The sequence below is a fragment of the Acinonyx jubatus genome, chromosome A2, assembly GCF_027475565.1.
Source record: "Acinonyx jubatus isolate Ajub_Pintada_27869175 chromosome A2, VMU_Ajub_asm_v1.0, whole genome shotgun sequence".
Taxonomy (NCBI): domain Eukaryota; kingdom Metazoa; phylum Chordata; class Mammalia; order Carnivora; family Felidae; genus Acinonyx; species Acinonyx jubatus.
This window is the reverse complement of record NC_069383.1, coordinates 28328703-28345021: the sequence shown is the minus strand read 5'-3', so window position 1 is coordinate 28345021 and position 16319 is coordinate 28328703. Positions and strand designations below refer to the sequence as shown.

Sequence of the window (16319 nt, the reverse complement as noted above, 5' to 3'; positions counted from 1 at the left end):
AAAAAAATGGCCTGCAGCCCAATTGTCTAAATGCAAATAATTATAAACCTAAGGAGGAATTCTCACATTCTTTTGTTTTCCATTGTATTACCCATTCTTTGGGTTTCATCACAGTATATTTGTAGCACATTAGTCACGAGTATATGTGTTTGTTTATAGCCCATGTGTATAGGAGGTAATAGGAGAAAATGCTACTGGTCTGTAAATGACACTGGTAAATATAACTATTTTTGAGGCAAAATAAGCATGTCAAATAAAATTCTAATGAAATTCGAAATCTGTTTTTAAGATCAAGGTAGTCATATTTCTGTCTCAAAGTGGGATTTCACCAAAACACATGCACTTTTGCTATCAGAGCATGTGGGTTCTCTCTTAGCTATAAAATTTACCAGTTCACAAGCTTCCTACAAGTCAGTATACTTACCCATAAACGTTCAAGTTTATTTATGCTTTGTTGCTAAATCCAATGGTCAATTTCCAGTTTTCACATTAACTGACCTATTAGATTTGACACATCTGATCACTGCCTCATCCTTAAAACATTTCCAGGATCCCACACTCTCCTGGTCTTCCTCCTACCTCAATAACCTATCCTCATTCTTCTTTGCAAATTCCTTTTCTTCTTATCAATCCCTTAATGTTGTAGTTCTCCAATTAGTCAGTTCTTTGTTATCTTTGTTTGTTTTTTATCTTCACTCATTCTCTAAACGATCTCATCAACTTTTAGAGCTTTCAGTATCATGTATATGCTGATAATTCTCAAACGTGTATCTCCAGCTCAGCTCTCTCTCATGAACTCTGGGCCCATTTGTATTTAACTGCCTATTTAACACCCTCACTTATATATCAAACAGTTATTTCATACTTAGTGTCCAACTTTGTATTCCTGGTGTCAGCCTCTCTTGTGCAACAAGCCTACTCTGCCCATGGTTTTCCCCATTTCAGTTGATGGCAACTCCAATTTTCCAGCTGCCAGGTCAAAAAGTTCTGAGGCATCCTTGAATTCTTTCTTTCTATCATATGCTCTATCAAATCATACAGGAAATTTTGTTGGTTTTATCTTAAAAATACATCAACAATATATTCAATATCTCTATTACTATCCCTTGTCTGAATTAACCATGGCCTCTCAACTGCATTATTGCAATAACCTGCTACCTGTTTCCTTCTTTCTGCCTTGTTTCTCAGCATAGCAGGTCTAAATTATCCTTTTAAATAAAAGTCAAATTGATCATGCCACTCCTCTACTCAAAATTCTCTAGAGAGTCTCATTCTCATTTCATTAAAATGTTACTTATGTTGGCCTACTTTGGCCCTAGATGGTCTAGTCCCTCTACACATTATCTCCCTGACATCATCTTCTATCATTTTCTCCTTCACTCACTTTGCTCTAATCACCCTTCGGACCTATTCCTGCCTTGAGGTGTTTGTGGGGGCCGTTTGGCCTTCAGTGACGGCTGTTCCACAGATATCCACATGACTAACTCCCTCATCTCCTGTAAGTCTTTGTTCAGGTATTGACACCTCATTGAGTCTACTCTGATGATCCTGTTTAAAACTGCAACCCTCTCTAGATCTTTATTATCCTGTTGCTTTTTTCCATAGCACCAATTACCTTCTAACTCCCTGTAATTTACCTATGCGTTAAGGTATATTGTTTATTGTCTCTTTTCTCCTATGAAGACAGGGACTTTTGTCTGTATTTACTCATTAATGTATTCCCAAGATCCTGGCAGAGTCCTAGCACATAAATATTTATTGCACGACTGACCTAAATATATAACATCTGCATATACATATGAGTACCTTCATATTTATATCTATAAAACTTATATATAAACACTTTTTCCATGATGATAATAATAATAATAATGATATTTGTTTTGGAATATCTAATTCGGCACACTAAATATTTAGCATTTCAGATTTTATTCAATAGATATGAGAGAAATTCAAAATTTGTTGACATTATTTAATACAATAAGGTGCTCAGTAAGATACAGATATTTAGCATTGACTTAATAAATGCATAACATAAGATTAAAACTATTGTGGCCAAAGAGAAGGATGTGTAAGGCTCTGAACTTAGACAAGGGTATTAAAGACACATTAGTCTCCATGGCAAAGTTGAGATTCCATATCCTTCAGAAGGGCTGGTATGATATTTAACACCTTTAACTGTGGATATTAAAACTCATAAGAATAATTGATGCCTAGTATCTATCACTGTTTCACATTTTTATTTGATTTGATTATTATAACCTCTGGATTATGAGAAAAAAAGAGTTGCTAAGGGACATGATCAGGACCATACAAGTAATTAGTGGTGAATATCAGGTTTTAAGCTCAGGTCCTCTGAATAAATCTCTAGCCCTTTCCCCATAACTTTGGTCAGATATTTCCTAGTAAAATTCCAGTTGCCCTTTCTGGAAAGAGGATCATAAGACTGAAGAGCAGTTTGCTACACTGAAAGTCCTAAGGACTTTGGTTTGTTTCAAGTTCCTACGAAGCTTAGGATAAAAAAAAGTCACATAAAATTTGCAACGAATTTAGGCTGAAATGAAACAGATTCACTTAGCTTTGCAACAGTCAGAATGTTTCTAGTGAGGTCTTCACTCTTGTCAATGTACAAATAATGATAATATTAACTAATATATAATGAGTGCTTACCACGTGATAGACATTACATTCACTATCTAATTCATAAGTACCACTGACAAACTGGAGGTAGTTCTGGGAACAGGAGTGAAGATGGTGGTGATGGCACAGGTGGAGGTGGTGGGGTTAAGGAAGGGAGTTGAGATGCAGAAACCATAAAGACTGGAGCGGGGGAGACTGAAAGAGGAAATGGTATTTATTTTCACATCAAAAACAGCAATGTCGTGTGGAAGAAAGATGAAGTTTTTATTGTTGCTATTGTTGCTGTCCGTGTGTGTGTGTGTGTGTGTGTGTGTGTGTGTGTGTGTGTGTGTATGCGTAATCTTAGACATTTAGAGGAAAGTCTAGGGACAAAGTGACTGAGTTTGAAACTGGGCTCAGTAAAGCTGAGTGAATCAAGTATTCAAAGTGTTAAAAAACATATGTATTTTCTTTGAAGGGTATTCTAAACTCACACACAGGAAGACCCAAACACTTCCTGAGTGATCTCATCTGTAAGAGCTATTGAGAGGGGAAATCCCTGCCCAAGATGAAATGATCCAGAAGTACGAGCTTCCAAGGCTAAGGTTCTATGACTGTTAAATTAGTATGAGGTTGACACTTCTGGAGACAAAGGACTCTTGGACAGGTATTGGCAGCCTGACTAACGCAACTGCTGACAGTACCTAGAATTTTGCTGCCTCTAGCCAGGCCTCCACATTCTGTAAAGAGGCAAAGATATTTCTTTGGCAGTTCCCACAAAACCAGGCTTTCCTAGGCATCCTTCTTCTCCTGTCTTCCTTTAGCCTCTTTGCTACAGAAATGCCCCAGTTGCAGTTAATCTTGCTTTGATCTCAGCTTCTTTTAAAAAGTCAATTTAGTCAGTTTCATTCTTATTAAACCGTAAAAGACAAATACGTCACTGTTGAACTAGTTACCTTTAGAGGTACAACCACCTAGGCCAGCAGGACAGGGGTTAATAACTTAACACACTACGTTTAAGAACTTGCCTGCCCCTTCTTTTAAATTTTCCTTTACTGGGAGCCATGTAGCATGTTGGAGCATTTGAGAAACTTCTTAAATTATAGATCCCAGATTCTGTGGGCAGCAGAAGGGGACGAGAAGCTACACTCTCTTCCCAAGCAATTGTGCTTAGAAAGAAAAGAGTCAAGATTCTGAGCGAAGGGAAAATGCAGTAAGAAAAGAGGAGTAAAATGGATCTGCAACGCAAAAAGAAGAAAAGAAGATCTTGAACCACGAAATGAGGAAGAATGACATGAAGAGAAGGAAAGGAATTGCTTCTCCCATAGGACAAAAAACAAAACAAAATAACAACAACAAAAAACCCCATCTCTATATAACATGGGTTATTTAAAAAGAAAAATCTCTACCCACGTTACAAGACAGATGAACCTCAAGTTAGCAATATTGAACTCTGGCAGAAGATAGAAGTCCAAAGGTGACAAATTGCAGGGGCTGGCATCTTGAACTTGACATCTTTCCTGAGATTCTTTCAGCTGTGGTTTGGGCAGTTGTGTGCTGGGTGGCTGGAGACTGCATGAAGACAGATTTTCTGATTTCAATGCATTTCATGCTTTTACTGGGAAACTGAATCCATTTTCTTCAGACGGGTACCCTCAGATTGTATAAAGGTAAGAAACACCTCTCAGCATGAATAAACTCCTCTCAGCAAGAACAAAATAGAAATACACATGAAAGTTAATTTGGCTTTATCTTTTGAAATGGCAGGTTTCTGGAAAAGAAAACAGGGTAGCTTTTTCTTCATTAAAAACAAAAATTGCTTTTCTAACACCGTGTGAGACCAAATTCTGTTGAAAAGAAAAAGCTTATGCAGGATGTGAAAAGGTTGGCCCTTTTGTTGGGAGAGAGACACCAGCCATAGATGTCAGCCCAGGAAGGCTGGACACGCATTTCTCCTACTGACACACATGACTCAAGAGGCTACAGCCTGTGTTTTGTTTCTGTCCACCTGAATGCAGACATACATGCAGAATTCTAGGGAGAAACAACTGGAAACTTGCAGGACTAATGTGGAAGCTTTATCAATAGGATTATTGCTCCCTTTCAATACAACTTTCTCAATGGGAGTATCAACACAAAGTAAGGAATCTAATTATCACATACATTTGCAAGAGGACTTACGTTCTTAGAAGGCATGATCCCAAACAATGGAAACATTAAACCAGGCAGCAAAGCTGTTACTGACAGAGGCAAAGCTTCTGTAAGCCAAAATGTGGCAATGACAAAGAGTGTGTAGGCACATTCTGCTTCCTGGAAAGAACAAAAGAAAAATGCAAGGTGAAATAATGAGGCTGGGAAATCATTAATCAAATCACATCCCCATTTGCTGAATGGAGCTGTGTCACCGAGAAAGTAAGAGGAAACTCTGGAGGTTTCTGAACCTTTAAGTTGGGCAGCAAATAATTATTTCTCAGGGATTCTAAGAGCCAAAATTTAATAAAATGAAAAAACGAAGACAAAAAAGTCCTCAGTTTTTAATTTTCATTCACCTTCCTTCGAAACAGATAACAGCATATAGTCAATTTTCTGTGCTCATATCGGTGTGTATGAATGCTTGTGTTCACTTTTATTTGCCTATAAAATGCCCTCCTGGTTCTTCTGGAGTGTGTAAATAGCCAAGTTACTGCCTTTCCCCTGGGGCAAGACATATATGACTTTTAAATGTGTTCCCTGGTGCCTGTTGGTGGCACATGTACACCTGCCTTCCTCTCCTACTAAAGGGCGTAAATCAACCTAGAAAAAACTTTTTGCTGTATTTTGCTTCAGATAAAGAAGGGCAGTGCCAAGCTACATGAGATGGACGGGACTAAATGAGCTCCTAAGTAACATGGACCTGGAGTTTAAGAGCCTCCTGCTTTGCTTTTTAGAAAGACAGCTGAGCTCCTGGGGAAATACAGAGAGACTCAACAGAAATGAGATTCTTAACAGAATCTGTTGCTTTGCTAGGTATAAAATTGTGTGTTTATGTTTTAGGATGTTGTTAAAAAATGGTTGAGATTTGGGGCTCAAGATGGCAGAACTGAACTTGCCTACTCCCATAGACACAACAAATCTATAGCTACACATGAGATAATTTGTTCAGAAAAATAAACTTAGGAACTACCTTAATAGTTTCCTTCACAACAAAGGATAAAAAAGCCACATCTGGACAGGTAAGAGAGGCAGAGATGTGGTCTCACCAAAAACCCTGTGTATGGTATGGTGACCCACCATTAGGAGATATCTCACAAATATGAAGTTACTCCCTGAGGAGTGAGGGGTTTGTGCCCCAGATTGGACACCTCAACTCTTGGGATCTGTACCAGAGAGAGGAGGCCCCCAAATCTCTGGCTTTGAAAACCAGTGGGGCTTAGGTTCAGGTGAACCATGAGGCTGTAGGGAATGGAGATTCTACTCTTCAAGGGTTCATGTACAAATTCACCCACCCTGGAACTCAGCACAAAATCAGCAGTTTGAAAAGTGCTGAGACCATACACAAAGGAGAGTCGTTTGCTAATCTTAAAAGTGTCTCCCAGAGGGGCAGAGCCTGTTAGGATTCTGTCCAGGGAAAGAGGTGCTGGTTGGTGCTATTTTTGCATTCTTCCCTTGCCTTGTGGTGTCCACCCCTACGGCCCCCTCTGCCCTGCCAGAGCTGGGAGGCTGAGTGTCCTACACTCACAGCCCTGCCAAAGCTAGCAGGAAAGTGTACCCACCACAGAATATGCCCCTCGAGTGCCTGGCTCTGCTGGCCAGGGAGGACAGCATTTCTGGGCACTACGAGTCTACAACAATCAGAGAGATAGTCGTTGGCATGCTACCACCTAAAGAAACAAGAAAAAATACAAATAGTCTAACTTTGTACCTAAAGGAACCAGGAAAATAACAATAAAGCCCAACATTTGTAGAAGGAAAAAAATAATTATTTTTCAAATTAATTCCAAATTAATTTTATGGAAATTATTTCCATTTCAGAGTGGAAATAAATAAAATAGACACTAAAAAGACAAGAGAAAAGATCAATGGAACTAAGATCTGGTTCTTTGAAAAGATAAACAAAACTCAAAAACTTTTAGCTAGACCTACAAAAGAAAAAAAGAGAGAGGGCTCAAATAAATAAAGTTAGAGTATCAGATAAGTTATACCTGACATCAAAGAATTACAAATAATCATAAAAGACTACTATGAAAAATTATATACCAATAAACTGGACAAACTAGAAGAAATGGATAAATTCCTAGAACTATACAATCTTCTAAGACGGAATCATGAAGAAATAGAAAATCTGAAAAGACCAATTACTAGTAAGGAGATTGAGTCAGTAATCAAAAACTCCCAACAAAGAAAAGTCCAAGACTGAAGAGCTTCACCAGTGAATTCTACCAAACGTTAAAAGATCTAACACTTCTCATTCTAGAGCTTGTCCAAAAACTGGAGAGGAGGAAATGCTCCCAAACTCATTTTATGAGACCAATTATCACCTTGATACCAAAACCAGAAAAGGACACATAAGAAAAAAATTACAGGTCAATCTCCCTAATGAACATAGATGCCAAATCCTCAACAAAATATTAGCTAACTGAATTCAGTGGTACATTAAAAGGATCATGCATCATAATCAAGTGAGAATTATTCCAGGGATTCAAGGATGGTTCAATATCCACAAATCTATCAAGGTGATATACCACATTGATATAATGAATGATAAAATTTATATGATCATCTCAATAGATACAGAAAAAGCACCTGACAAAATTCAACATCCTTTTATGATAAAAACTCGACAAGGTGGGTATAGATGGAATAAAACTCAGTATAATAAAAGCCATATATGACAAGCCCACAGCTATCATATACTCAATGGTAAAAAGCTGAAAGCCTTTCCTCTAAGATCAGGAACAAGACACAGATGTCCACTCTCACCACTTCTACGCAGCATAGTACTGGAAGTTCCAGCCACAACAATTAGGCAAGAAAAGCAAATAAAAGGAATCCAAATTGGAAGGAAGAAGCAAAACTGGCACTATTTGCACATGACATAATATTATATACAGAAAATCTTAAAGACTCCACCAAAAACACTACTGAGGCTAATAAATTATTTAAAATTGCAGGACACAAAACAACTATAATTTTTTGTGTTTTTATATAGTAACAATGCACTATAAGAAAATAAATTAAGAAAACCATCCCATTTACAACTATATCAAAAAGAATAAAATACCTGGGAATAAATTTAACCAGGAGGTGAAAGATCTGTATGTTAAAAACTATGACACTGATGAAAGAAATTGAAGACACAAATAAATGGAAAAATATTCTGTGCTCACGAGTTTAAAGAATTAATGCTGTTAAAATGTCCATATTACCCAAAGCACTCAAGAGATTCAATGAAATTCCTGTCAAAATTTCAATGAAATTTTTCACAGAATTTGAACAAACAATCCTAAAATTTGTATGGAACACAAAAATATGAACAGCCAAGCAATCTTGAGAAAAAAGGACAAAGCTAGAGGCATCATGCTCCCTGATTTCAAATGATATTACAAAGCTATAATAATCAAAACAGTATGGTATTGGTATAAAAACAGACTCATAGATCAATAGGACAGTATAGAGAGTTCATAAATAAACCCACATATATATGACCAATTAATTTATGACAAAGAAACCAAGAGTATACAATGGAGAAAGGACAGTGTCTTCAAATAATAGTATTTGGAAAACTGGACAGCCACACGCAAAAGTATGAAACTAGACCACACAAAAATTAACTCAAAATGGATTAAAGACTTGAATGTAAGAACAGAAATCACAAAATTACCAGAAGAAAACATAGGCAGTAAGCTCCCTGACAATGGTCTTGGTGATACCTTTTTTTTTTTTTTTTTTGATCTGACTCAAAAGGCAACAGCAACAAAAGAAAAAATAAACAAATGTGACGACAACAAACTATAAAGCTTCTGCATAGAGAAGGAGACTATCAACAGAATAAAAGTTAACCTAATGAATGAAAGAAGATATTTGTAATTTATACACCTGGTAAGGAGCCAATATCCAAAATATATAAAGGATTCATAAACTCAGTAACAACAACAAAAAACAATTAAAAATAGGCAGAGGATCTGAATAGACGTTTTTCTAAAGACACACAGATGGCCAACAGGCATATGAAAGGTGCTCAGCATCACTAATCTTCAGGGATATGCAAATCAAAACCATACTGAGATCACCTCACACTTGTCAGAATGGCTATTAGGAAAAGGAGAAGAGATAGTAAGTGCTGGCAAGGATGTGGAGGAAAGAGGAACACTTGTGCACTGTTAGTAGCAATGTAAATTGGTGCAGTCAATTTCCAGCCCCACTGGAAAACAGTGTGGGGGTCCTTCAAAAAATTAAAAATAGAACTACCATATGATGATCCAGTAATTCCATTACTGGGTATTTACCTGAAGAGTACGAAAACACTAATTCAAAAAGAGATATGTACTCTTATGTTCACTGCAGCATTATTTACAATAGCCAAGGTATGGAAAGTACCTATGTGCTCATTGATGGATGAATGGATAAAAATATGGTGTATGTATGAATACCTCTGAGCCATAAAAAAGAATGGAATCTTGCCATTTGTGGCAACATAGAAGGCCCTCCAGGGTATTGTGCTAAGTGAAATAAGTCACACAAAGAAAGACAAATACCGCATGATCTCACTTATATGTGGCATCTAATAAAGAAATGATCACACAAAATCAAACCAAGCCAAACTTACAGATACAGAGAACAGATAGGTGGTTGCTAGAGGGGAGGGGTTGGGAAGGCAGACAAAATGGGTTGAAGCGGATCAAAAGGTACAAAATTCCAGTTATAAAATAAAAAGTCATGAGGACATAATGCATAGAGCATGGTGACTACAGTCAATGACATTGTATCTCCAATTTGCAAGATGCAAAGAAAGTAAATCTTAAAAGTTCCTATCATAAGAAAGAAAAAAGAAAAAAATGTAAATTTGTATGGTGACAGATGGTAACTAGATTTACCGTGGTGATCATTTCACAGTGTATAGAAATGTGGAATCACTGTGTTCTATACCTGAAACGAATCTAATGTTGGATATCAAGTACATGTCAATAAAAAAATGGTTAAAGTATATTATTATATTTGGCTTATATAAATATTTTGAAATGAAATCACCTGGAGAGTACTAACTGGTCAACAAAAGTTAGCATCTATCATATGGCTTTGTTTGGCTCCCACAGTGCTTAATCTCTGCAAATCCTGAGTTGCATTTGAGAAGTTTACAAAAACTGTCTGAGTTTAATGAGGTGTTTTACTTATGATTTTCCCAGGGCAACAAAATTCCTAGCTCTGCTGCCCTCTGATTCACCCATGTCAGGCTGAATCCTCTGAGCCTGGTGTTTAGTCATCTGGCATCCCTGCACTTTCAGCCGGGGGTCTAAGAAATCCATAATAAACTAGATTATGTTATGTCTTCATTGTGTTATCTTTTTAAAGGAGAAAGAATAAAGGTGTTTGGATGTTGACAGGTTTATAGAAAGTCTGCCTCTATAATCTTGACAACAAAACAACGAGACAAACCTGAGCCTTGACTGAAACTTCTGATTTGCTCTGAAGAGACTTTGTGAATACTAGCTTAATTTAAAATGCCAGTGAGTGTGAACGACCAGGCCTGTGTTTTCTCTTGTTGAGGACACATGATGTTCCTCCAAAGTTTCTCCTTACGACTTTGTTTTCTACCATATTTGCAAGAACCCAGATTTCAAAGAAAAACGAACCCTTTTATTGTCTTGCTCTTCAGCCACAGCCAGATCACCTATCCATCCCCTGTCATTTTTCTCTCAGATCTGCCCATCAACCTCCACCCCACTTCCTCCACTGCAGGCAAGACTGTTCTTCCTGACCAGATCATCTTCCACTTTGATTTTGTCATTCCCTTGTATAAAGCCAGATTAAGGGACTAGCCACCCTGAAATCTATTTGTAGTACCAATCTATAACGGACTGCTAAAACAAAAATAAACGGAAAAGATGGCGCTAGCTAACATAACCCCCGTTTCATCTCCATGTGGGTCTACTTCAGCTAAACTTCATACTCTGCTCAGTGGCCGACTTTTTAAAACACAATAAAAAGCAAAATTTCAAGTATCAAATTATTAGCTTCCCTAATAACTTTCATATTTTAACTGGCCCAGCCCGGACTTAAAATCAAGTCAGTGATTTTCAGTTGTTTATTGAAAATAATCCAAAATCCTCATCTTGCATTCGAGGCCACTTGAACTCTAATTATAATAAGACTTACCCCAAATACTTTCTGACATCAGCTATTTCTTTAAACGTATTTTTTTAAGTTTATTCATTTATTATTTCTGAGAGAGAGAGAGAGAGACAGAGACAGAGAGGAGAGGGCACACAAGTAGCGGAGTGGCAGAGAAAGAGAAGGAGATACAGTATCCAAAGCAGGCTCCAGGCTCTGAGCTGTCAGCACAGAGCCCGAAGCGGGGCTCCAACTCACAAACACAAGATCATGACCTGAGCCAAAGTCAGATGCTTAGCTTAACCAAATGAGCTACCCAGGTGCCCCTCAGCTCTCTGTTTCTAAGGAGTTTATTTATGCACCTTCCTGATACTTGGGTTCTTATCCCTGCTCTTCATTATGCAGCCTTTTTCTGAACTTTAATACATAATGTTCAGCCACGCAGTCATACCAGTAAGCCCCCAGATGCCCTTAAGTGGAAACTTCTACCTGCCTGTAACCATACTCTAGACCCTTGGACCATTTGATCCAGTTTGACTGGATGAAGTTCATCCAGTTCAATTTGGATGAAGCAGTTGGAAGCTGATGACCCTAACAAAATATGATTTATTTGACTCACTATGGTGTGTGTGTGTGTGTGTGTGTGCATGCGCGCACATGTGAGTGTTTAATTTGAATCATGATTTACAAACCAAATTTCATATTAAAAATAAAATCTGAATTCCTGGCTTTCCTTGAAAAAAAAAAAACTAATGAATTTGGTAATATTAGGATAATATTCTTCCATGTCAACAATTCTCCAGACTCAAGCAGAGCTTATCCTTCAAGACAGACTTGTGCTTTTCAGTTCTGCACAGCACCTCTGCACCGTTTCACTTTATTCTCTTATCTGCTTGGCCTTTGTTGGCATTTGAATAAAATCTCTGGTAGTAAAAATGCTACCTACATACTCTGCCTTGCAAGTACATCTTTCTTTACCATTTCAGAACCAACATTTGAACTGTTTGTTTGAATTTCTGTGTGGCCCATGGACCAGTAGCATCAGCATGAGCCTAGAGCTTGTGAGAAATGCAGAAATCAGGCCTTTCCCCAGACACACTGAATCAGAATCAGTATTTTCAGGTTCCCTGGGTGATTCGTATACAAGTTAAAGTTTGAGAGGCAGTGGGTTACTTCCTTTTTCCCTTTTCTCTTTAACTCTGGCCTCCAATTTGGAAACCAGATACAGGTTTCCAGACACTGCTCCCAGGTAAAAATAAACTGCTCAAATTTGATCCCTAGATTTAGAACATATTTTGAAAAGTTGTCCATCCTTCAATGTAAGGTTCAAATTTATGTCTTGTCTATGGAGCTTCCCCCAAACTCTCAAACACATTTCATACTTTTGCATTTGAGTCCCAGGAGATTTTAATTGCAGCTGGCTAAGGCACCATATCTGCATTGTCCCTAAGAGCTGCCTTCCCAGAATTTGTGGCAAGTGCCCCATTTTTCATATCTTGAGGAAAACTTAAAGTCTAGAAAAGGAGGAATAGAGAATTTTCTCTCTGGGTGGGCAAGATGGCAATCTCAGTTTTCTTGGGATAGTGCTGGGTTACACCTGACATACAGGCATTTTTCTGATTAGCAACCCTTTTCATTCTCAAAAGTGTCCCTCTTTTGGCTGATAAATTATAGTCACATCCTATTGATATCTCCCTCCAGTTCCTGTTTTCTATTATGTGATCTTCCTTGGTCAGGCTTGAAATCATGGGAAGGAAAGTGTTCTTTCAGGCATTTAACAACAGAAGGTTAATCCAGACACAATGTTAAGCATTTTTTTAAAGAACCTAATATTAAAATATGTCGAATTATTTTTAAAAATCAAATATCTGTGAATATTCTTGTTAAGAAGTAACAAAAGAGGGACAAAAACATTTCATTGTTTTCTGTTATTCGTATGTATTTAAAAAACACTAATATTAGGGTAAGGAATTTTTGGTGACTAGGTTCTTCTAACGAAGGAAAAGAAACAGACAACGCGTAAGTTGTCTGTGCTGCCACTGAAGGGGTATCCTGGATATCTGGTTCACAGAACCAGTTCTGAGGTAGAGGAAAAACTCCTTCATTTTGTCGGTAGAAAGCTGTAGACTGGCCCATCGTGTCTAGCTCTCCCATATTTATCTCCTGGTGATCGCTTTAGTTTTTCTCTTCCATCTCTTTTTCCACCTTCTTGGCAAGCCCCCCATCCCTAAAATAGAGCTGCCCCACCATTACCACCACCACACATCACAACCACCGCTACGGCCACCACAGGCAAATAATGATAAAGCCACAGTGAAAGGAGACCGATGTCCGCTCAGTTAGATTGTGGGCGAATTGTTTTCCCCTCTCTTCCAATGCCTCTCAAGTCTAGTAGAAATCACTGATATCTTATTCAAATGAACTCTGCAACTATAATTTAAATAATTTAATTCAAAAAAAGTAATAATTTAAATAAAATTTTGTTCTAGAAATAGGAAAGCACTTTAGTATGAGTTCTTGAACTGAGTCAGAGCAACACAATCATGTCCACTTCTTCTGTGTTTATTGTGAAGGAAAATAGAGTAAGAAAAAAAAAAAGATTCCAAATTCTAAGACTGATCTTACAAAAAGGATATTTAAAATCATGATTCATTCTCAAGATGCTACATGAAACGAGGGTGGGGGAGTTGAGACAGTTTTTCCAAATAAAAATACCTCAAAATAAAAGAAAAAAAATTCTGTTCAAAAATTTATCTGCTCTCTACGATTTCCAAAAATTACATGGGCAAATTCAGCAAACAAACCACATCCAGCCAGACAAAAGGCAGTTGTGCAGAAGACAGATATTGTAAATTCTGTTACACAGTATGAGGTTTAATGTCACTTAACCATGGTCTCCCACTCTGTGTGTGTCTGCTGTGCCTCCCTGGCTCATTTAGGGCCATCTCCACTTTTTCTGTTGCATGAAGATTCTCTCAAATACCAGAGAGAGATGAAGCTATTAAGTGCAGACTAATTACCAATATGAACAGGAGATTCCTGTTTTCTGACATTAAAAAAAGTATTAGAATCTTTCTAGCAATATATCTTTAATTTTTTTTTCTATTTTTTAATTTAAATTCAAGTTAATAAAGATACAGTGTAGTCTTGGCTTCAGGAGTAGAACCCAGTGATTCATCTCTTACATATGACACCCAGCGCTCATCCCAGCAAGTGCCCTCCTTAATGCCCATCACCCATTTAGCCCATCCCGCCACCCACCTCCCCCCCAGCAGCCCTCAGCTTGTTCTCTGTATTTAATTTTTTTCATGTTTACTTATTTTTGAGAGAGAAAGAGAGACAGGGAGACAGAGACAGAGCGTGAGCAGGGCAGGGGCGGAGAGAGCGAGTGAGACAGAATGTGAAGGAGGCTCCAGGATCTGAGCTGTCAGCACAGAGCCCGATGCGGGGCTTGAACTCATGAACTGTTAGATCATGACCTGAGCTGAAGTCAGAGCTTAACCGACTGAGCCACCCAGGTGCTCCTGTTCTCTGTATTGAACTGTCTCTTATGGTTTGTCTCCCTCTCTGTTTTTGTTTTTTTTTTTTTTGTTTTTTTTAGTTTATTTGTTTATGTTGAGACAGAGGCAGCACAAGTGGGTGAAGGGCAGAGACAGAAGGAAAGAGAGAATTCCAAGCAGGCTCCACACTGCCAGCACAGAATTCGATGCAGGGCTCGAACCCACGAAGCTGTGAGATCATGATCTGAGCTGAAACCAAGAGTCGGACGCTTAATCAAATGAGTCATCCAGGCACCCCAACTTCCCTCTCTGTTTTTATCTTATTTATCCTTCCCTTCCCCTCTGTTCATCTATTGAGTTTCTCAAATTCCACCTATGACTGAAATCATATGATATCTGTCTTTCTCTGACTGACTTATTTCACTTAGCATAATACCCTCTAGATCCATCACGTTGTTGCAAATGGCAAGATTTCATTCTTTTTCATTGTCGAGTAGTATTCCAATTATTAAATAAAATATTGAGAACATATGAAAAAATAATATAACACTTGTACACTTCATCATATTTTAAAAATGTTGACAGGGGCACCTGGGTGGCACAGTCAGTTAAGCGTCCGACTTCAGCCAGGTCACGATCTCGCGGTCCGTGAGTTCCAGCCCCGCGTCAGGCTCTGGGCTGATGGCTCGGAGCCTGGAGCCTGTTTCCGATTCTGTGTCTCCCTCTCTCTCTGCCCCTCCCCCGTTCATGCTCTGTCTCTCTCTGTCCCCAAAATAAATAAACGTTGAAAAAAAATAAAAATTTAAAAATGTTGACAACTTGCTACATTTGCTTGAATTTTTTAAGTAAATAAAACATTCCACGTATAGTTCGGGACATATAAACTACTCCATTTCTTTCTTCTTGGTCAATCCTTAAAGTCAACCACTGTCTAAAATGTGGTTTGTACCCTTTCTACCCATGTTTTTGCGATTTTACTACATGTAGACATTAATACATTATAGACAATAAACACCGCATGGTTTTAAAATTAAACAAGGCTTACTGTCTATATCATTTTTAACTTGTTTTTTTACTCATGCAAAAAATGCCTTTTTACCTTAATTTCCCATCTTACTCATGTATTTCAAATGTGTTCATATTGATACATGTAGACCTATTATTAATTCATTTTAAATGGATATGGCATTTCTTTTTCTGCATTTATTACAATTCATCTGTCCATATTTCTACTGAAGGTTTAGGGCTCTTTCCCCAACATCTTTGTACCGTGCCTCCATGTGGATAACAGGAAAGAGATTTTCAAAGCTCGAGTATATATCTAAAACTAGTAGTGAAATTTCTAGATGGAAGGCGTGGATTCTAACTGTAGTGAGTATTGCTCAAGTGATATCTAAGATAGTTGTATCTGTTTATATCAGTACCAACAATGTGAGAGAGTTCCATTTCACCAACCATCGGTATATTGGGCTAATTGATTTACTTGACAATCTGATGGTATGAAAAGCTCCTCTTAATTTAATTTGCATTTGCTTGAATACCATTGAAGTATTTTTTTCATGGTAATTGAACATAATTGTTTCTCTCCTGCAAATTACCTTATTTATAACCTCTTATTCTTCTGTTGTTTCTTTGCTTCTTTTTTTCATGAATCTGTGGAGTTACCTTTTAGATTCTTAATATTTATTTAGAAGTTAAATATTTTCAAATATTTTTCTTAATGTCTGGCTCGCCTATGCAATTTGCTCTATTGTATTTTTGGTTGACAAGTTTTTAATTTTAATGCAGTTATTTTAAAATGTTCTTATTTTTAAAAATTTTTACTACCTTGTATAAGAAATTCTTCCTGTATTATATACTCCCACGGTTTTTTCTGAAGTTAAAACTTTTCAA

At 37.6% G+C, this 16319-nt stretch overlaps 1 protein-coding gene across 19 annotated transcripts in view; it reads right to left on the bottom strand.

The window, feature by feature from the left end:
* SLC13A1 (solute carrier family 13 member 1) overlaps nucleotides 1-16319 on the bottom strand; it is a 258908-nt gene that overhangs the window by 117696 nt on the left and 124893 nt on the right. For all 19 annotated transcript variants that reach the window (XR_008296681.1, XR_008296682.1, XR_008296685.1 and 16 more), the window contains exon 2: nucleotides 4801-4929. Coding sequence is in view for 10 of the 19 variants with exons in the window: in XM_053218146.1 (XP_053074121.1) it covers nucleotides 4801-4929 (129 nt within the window). In the remaining 9 variants the exon portion in view is untranslated. The remainder of the gene's footprint in view (nucleotides 1-4800; nucleotides 4930-16319) is intronic.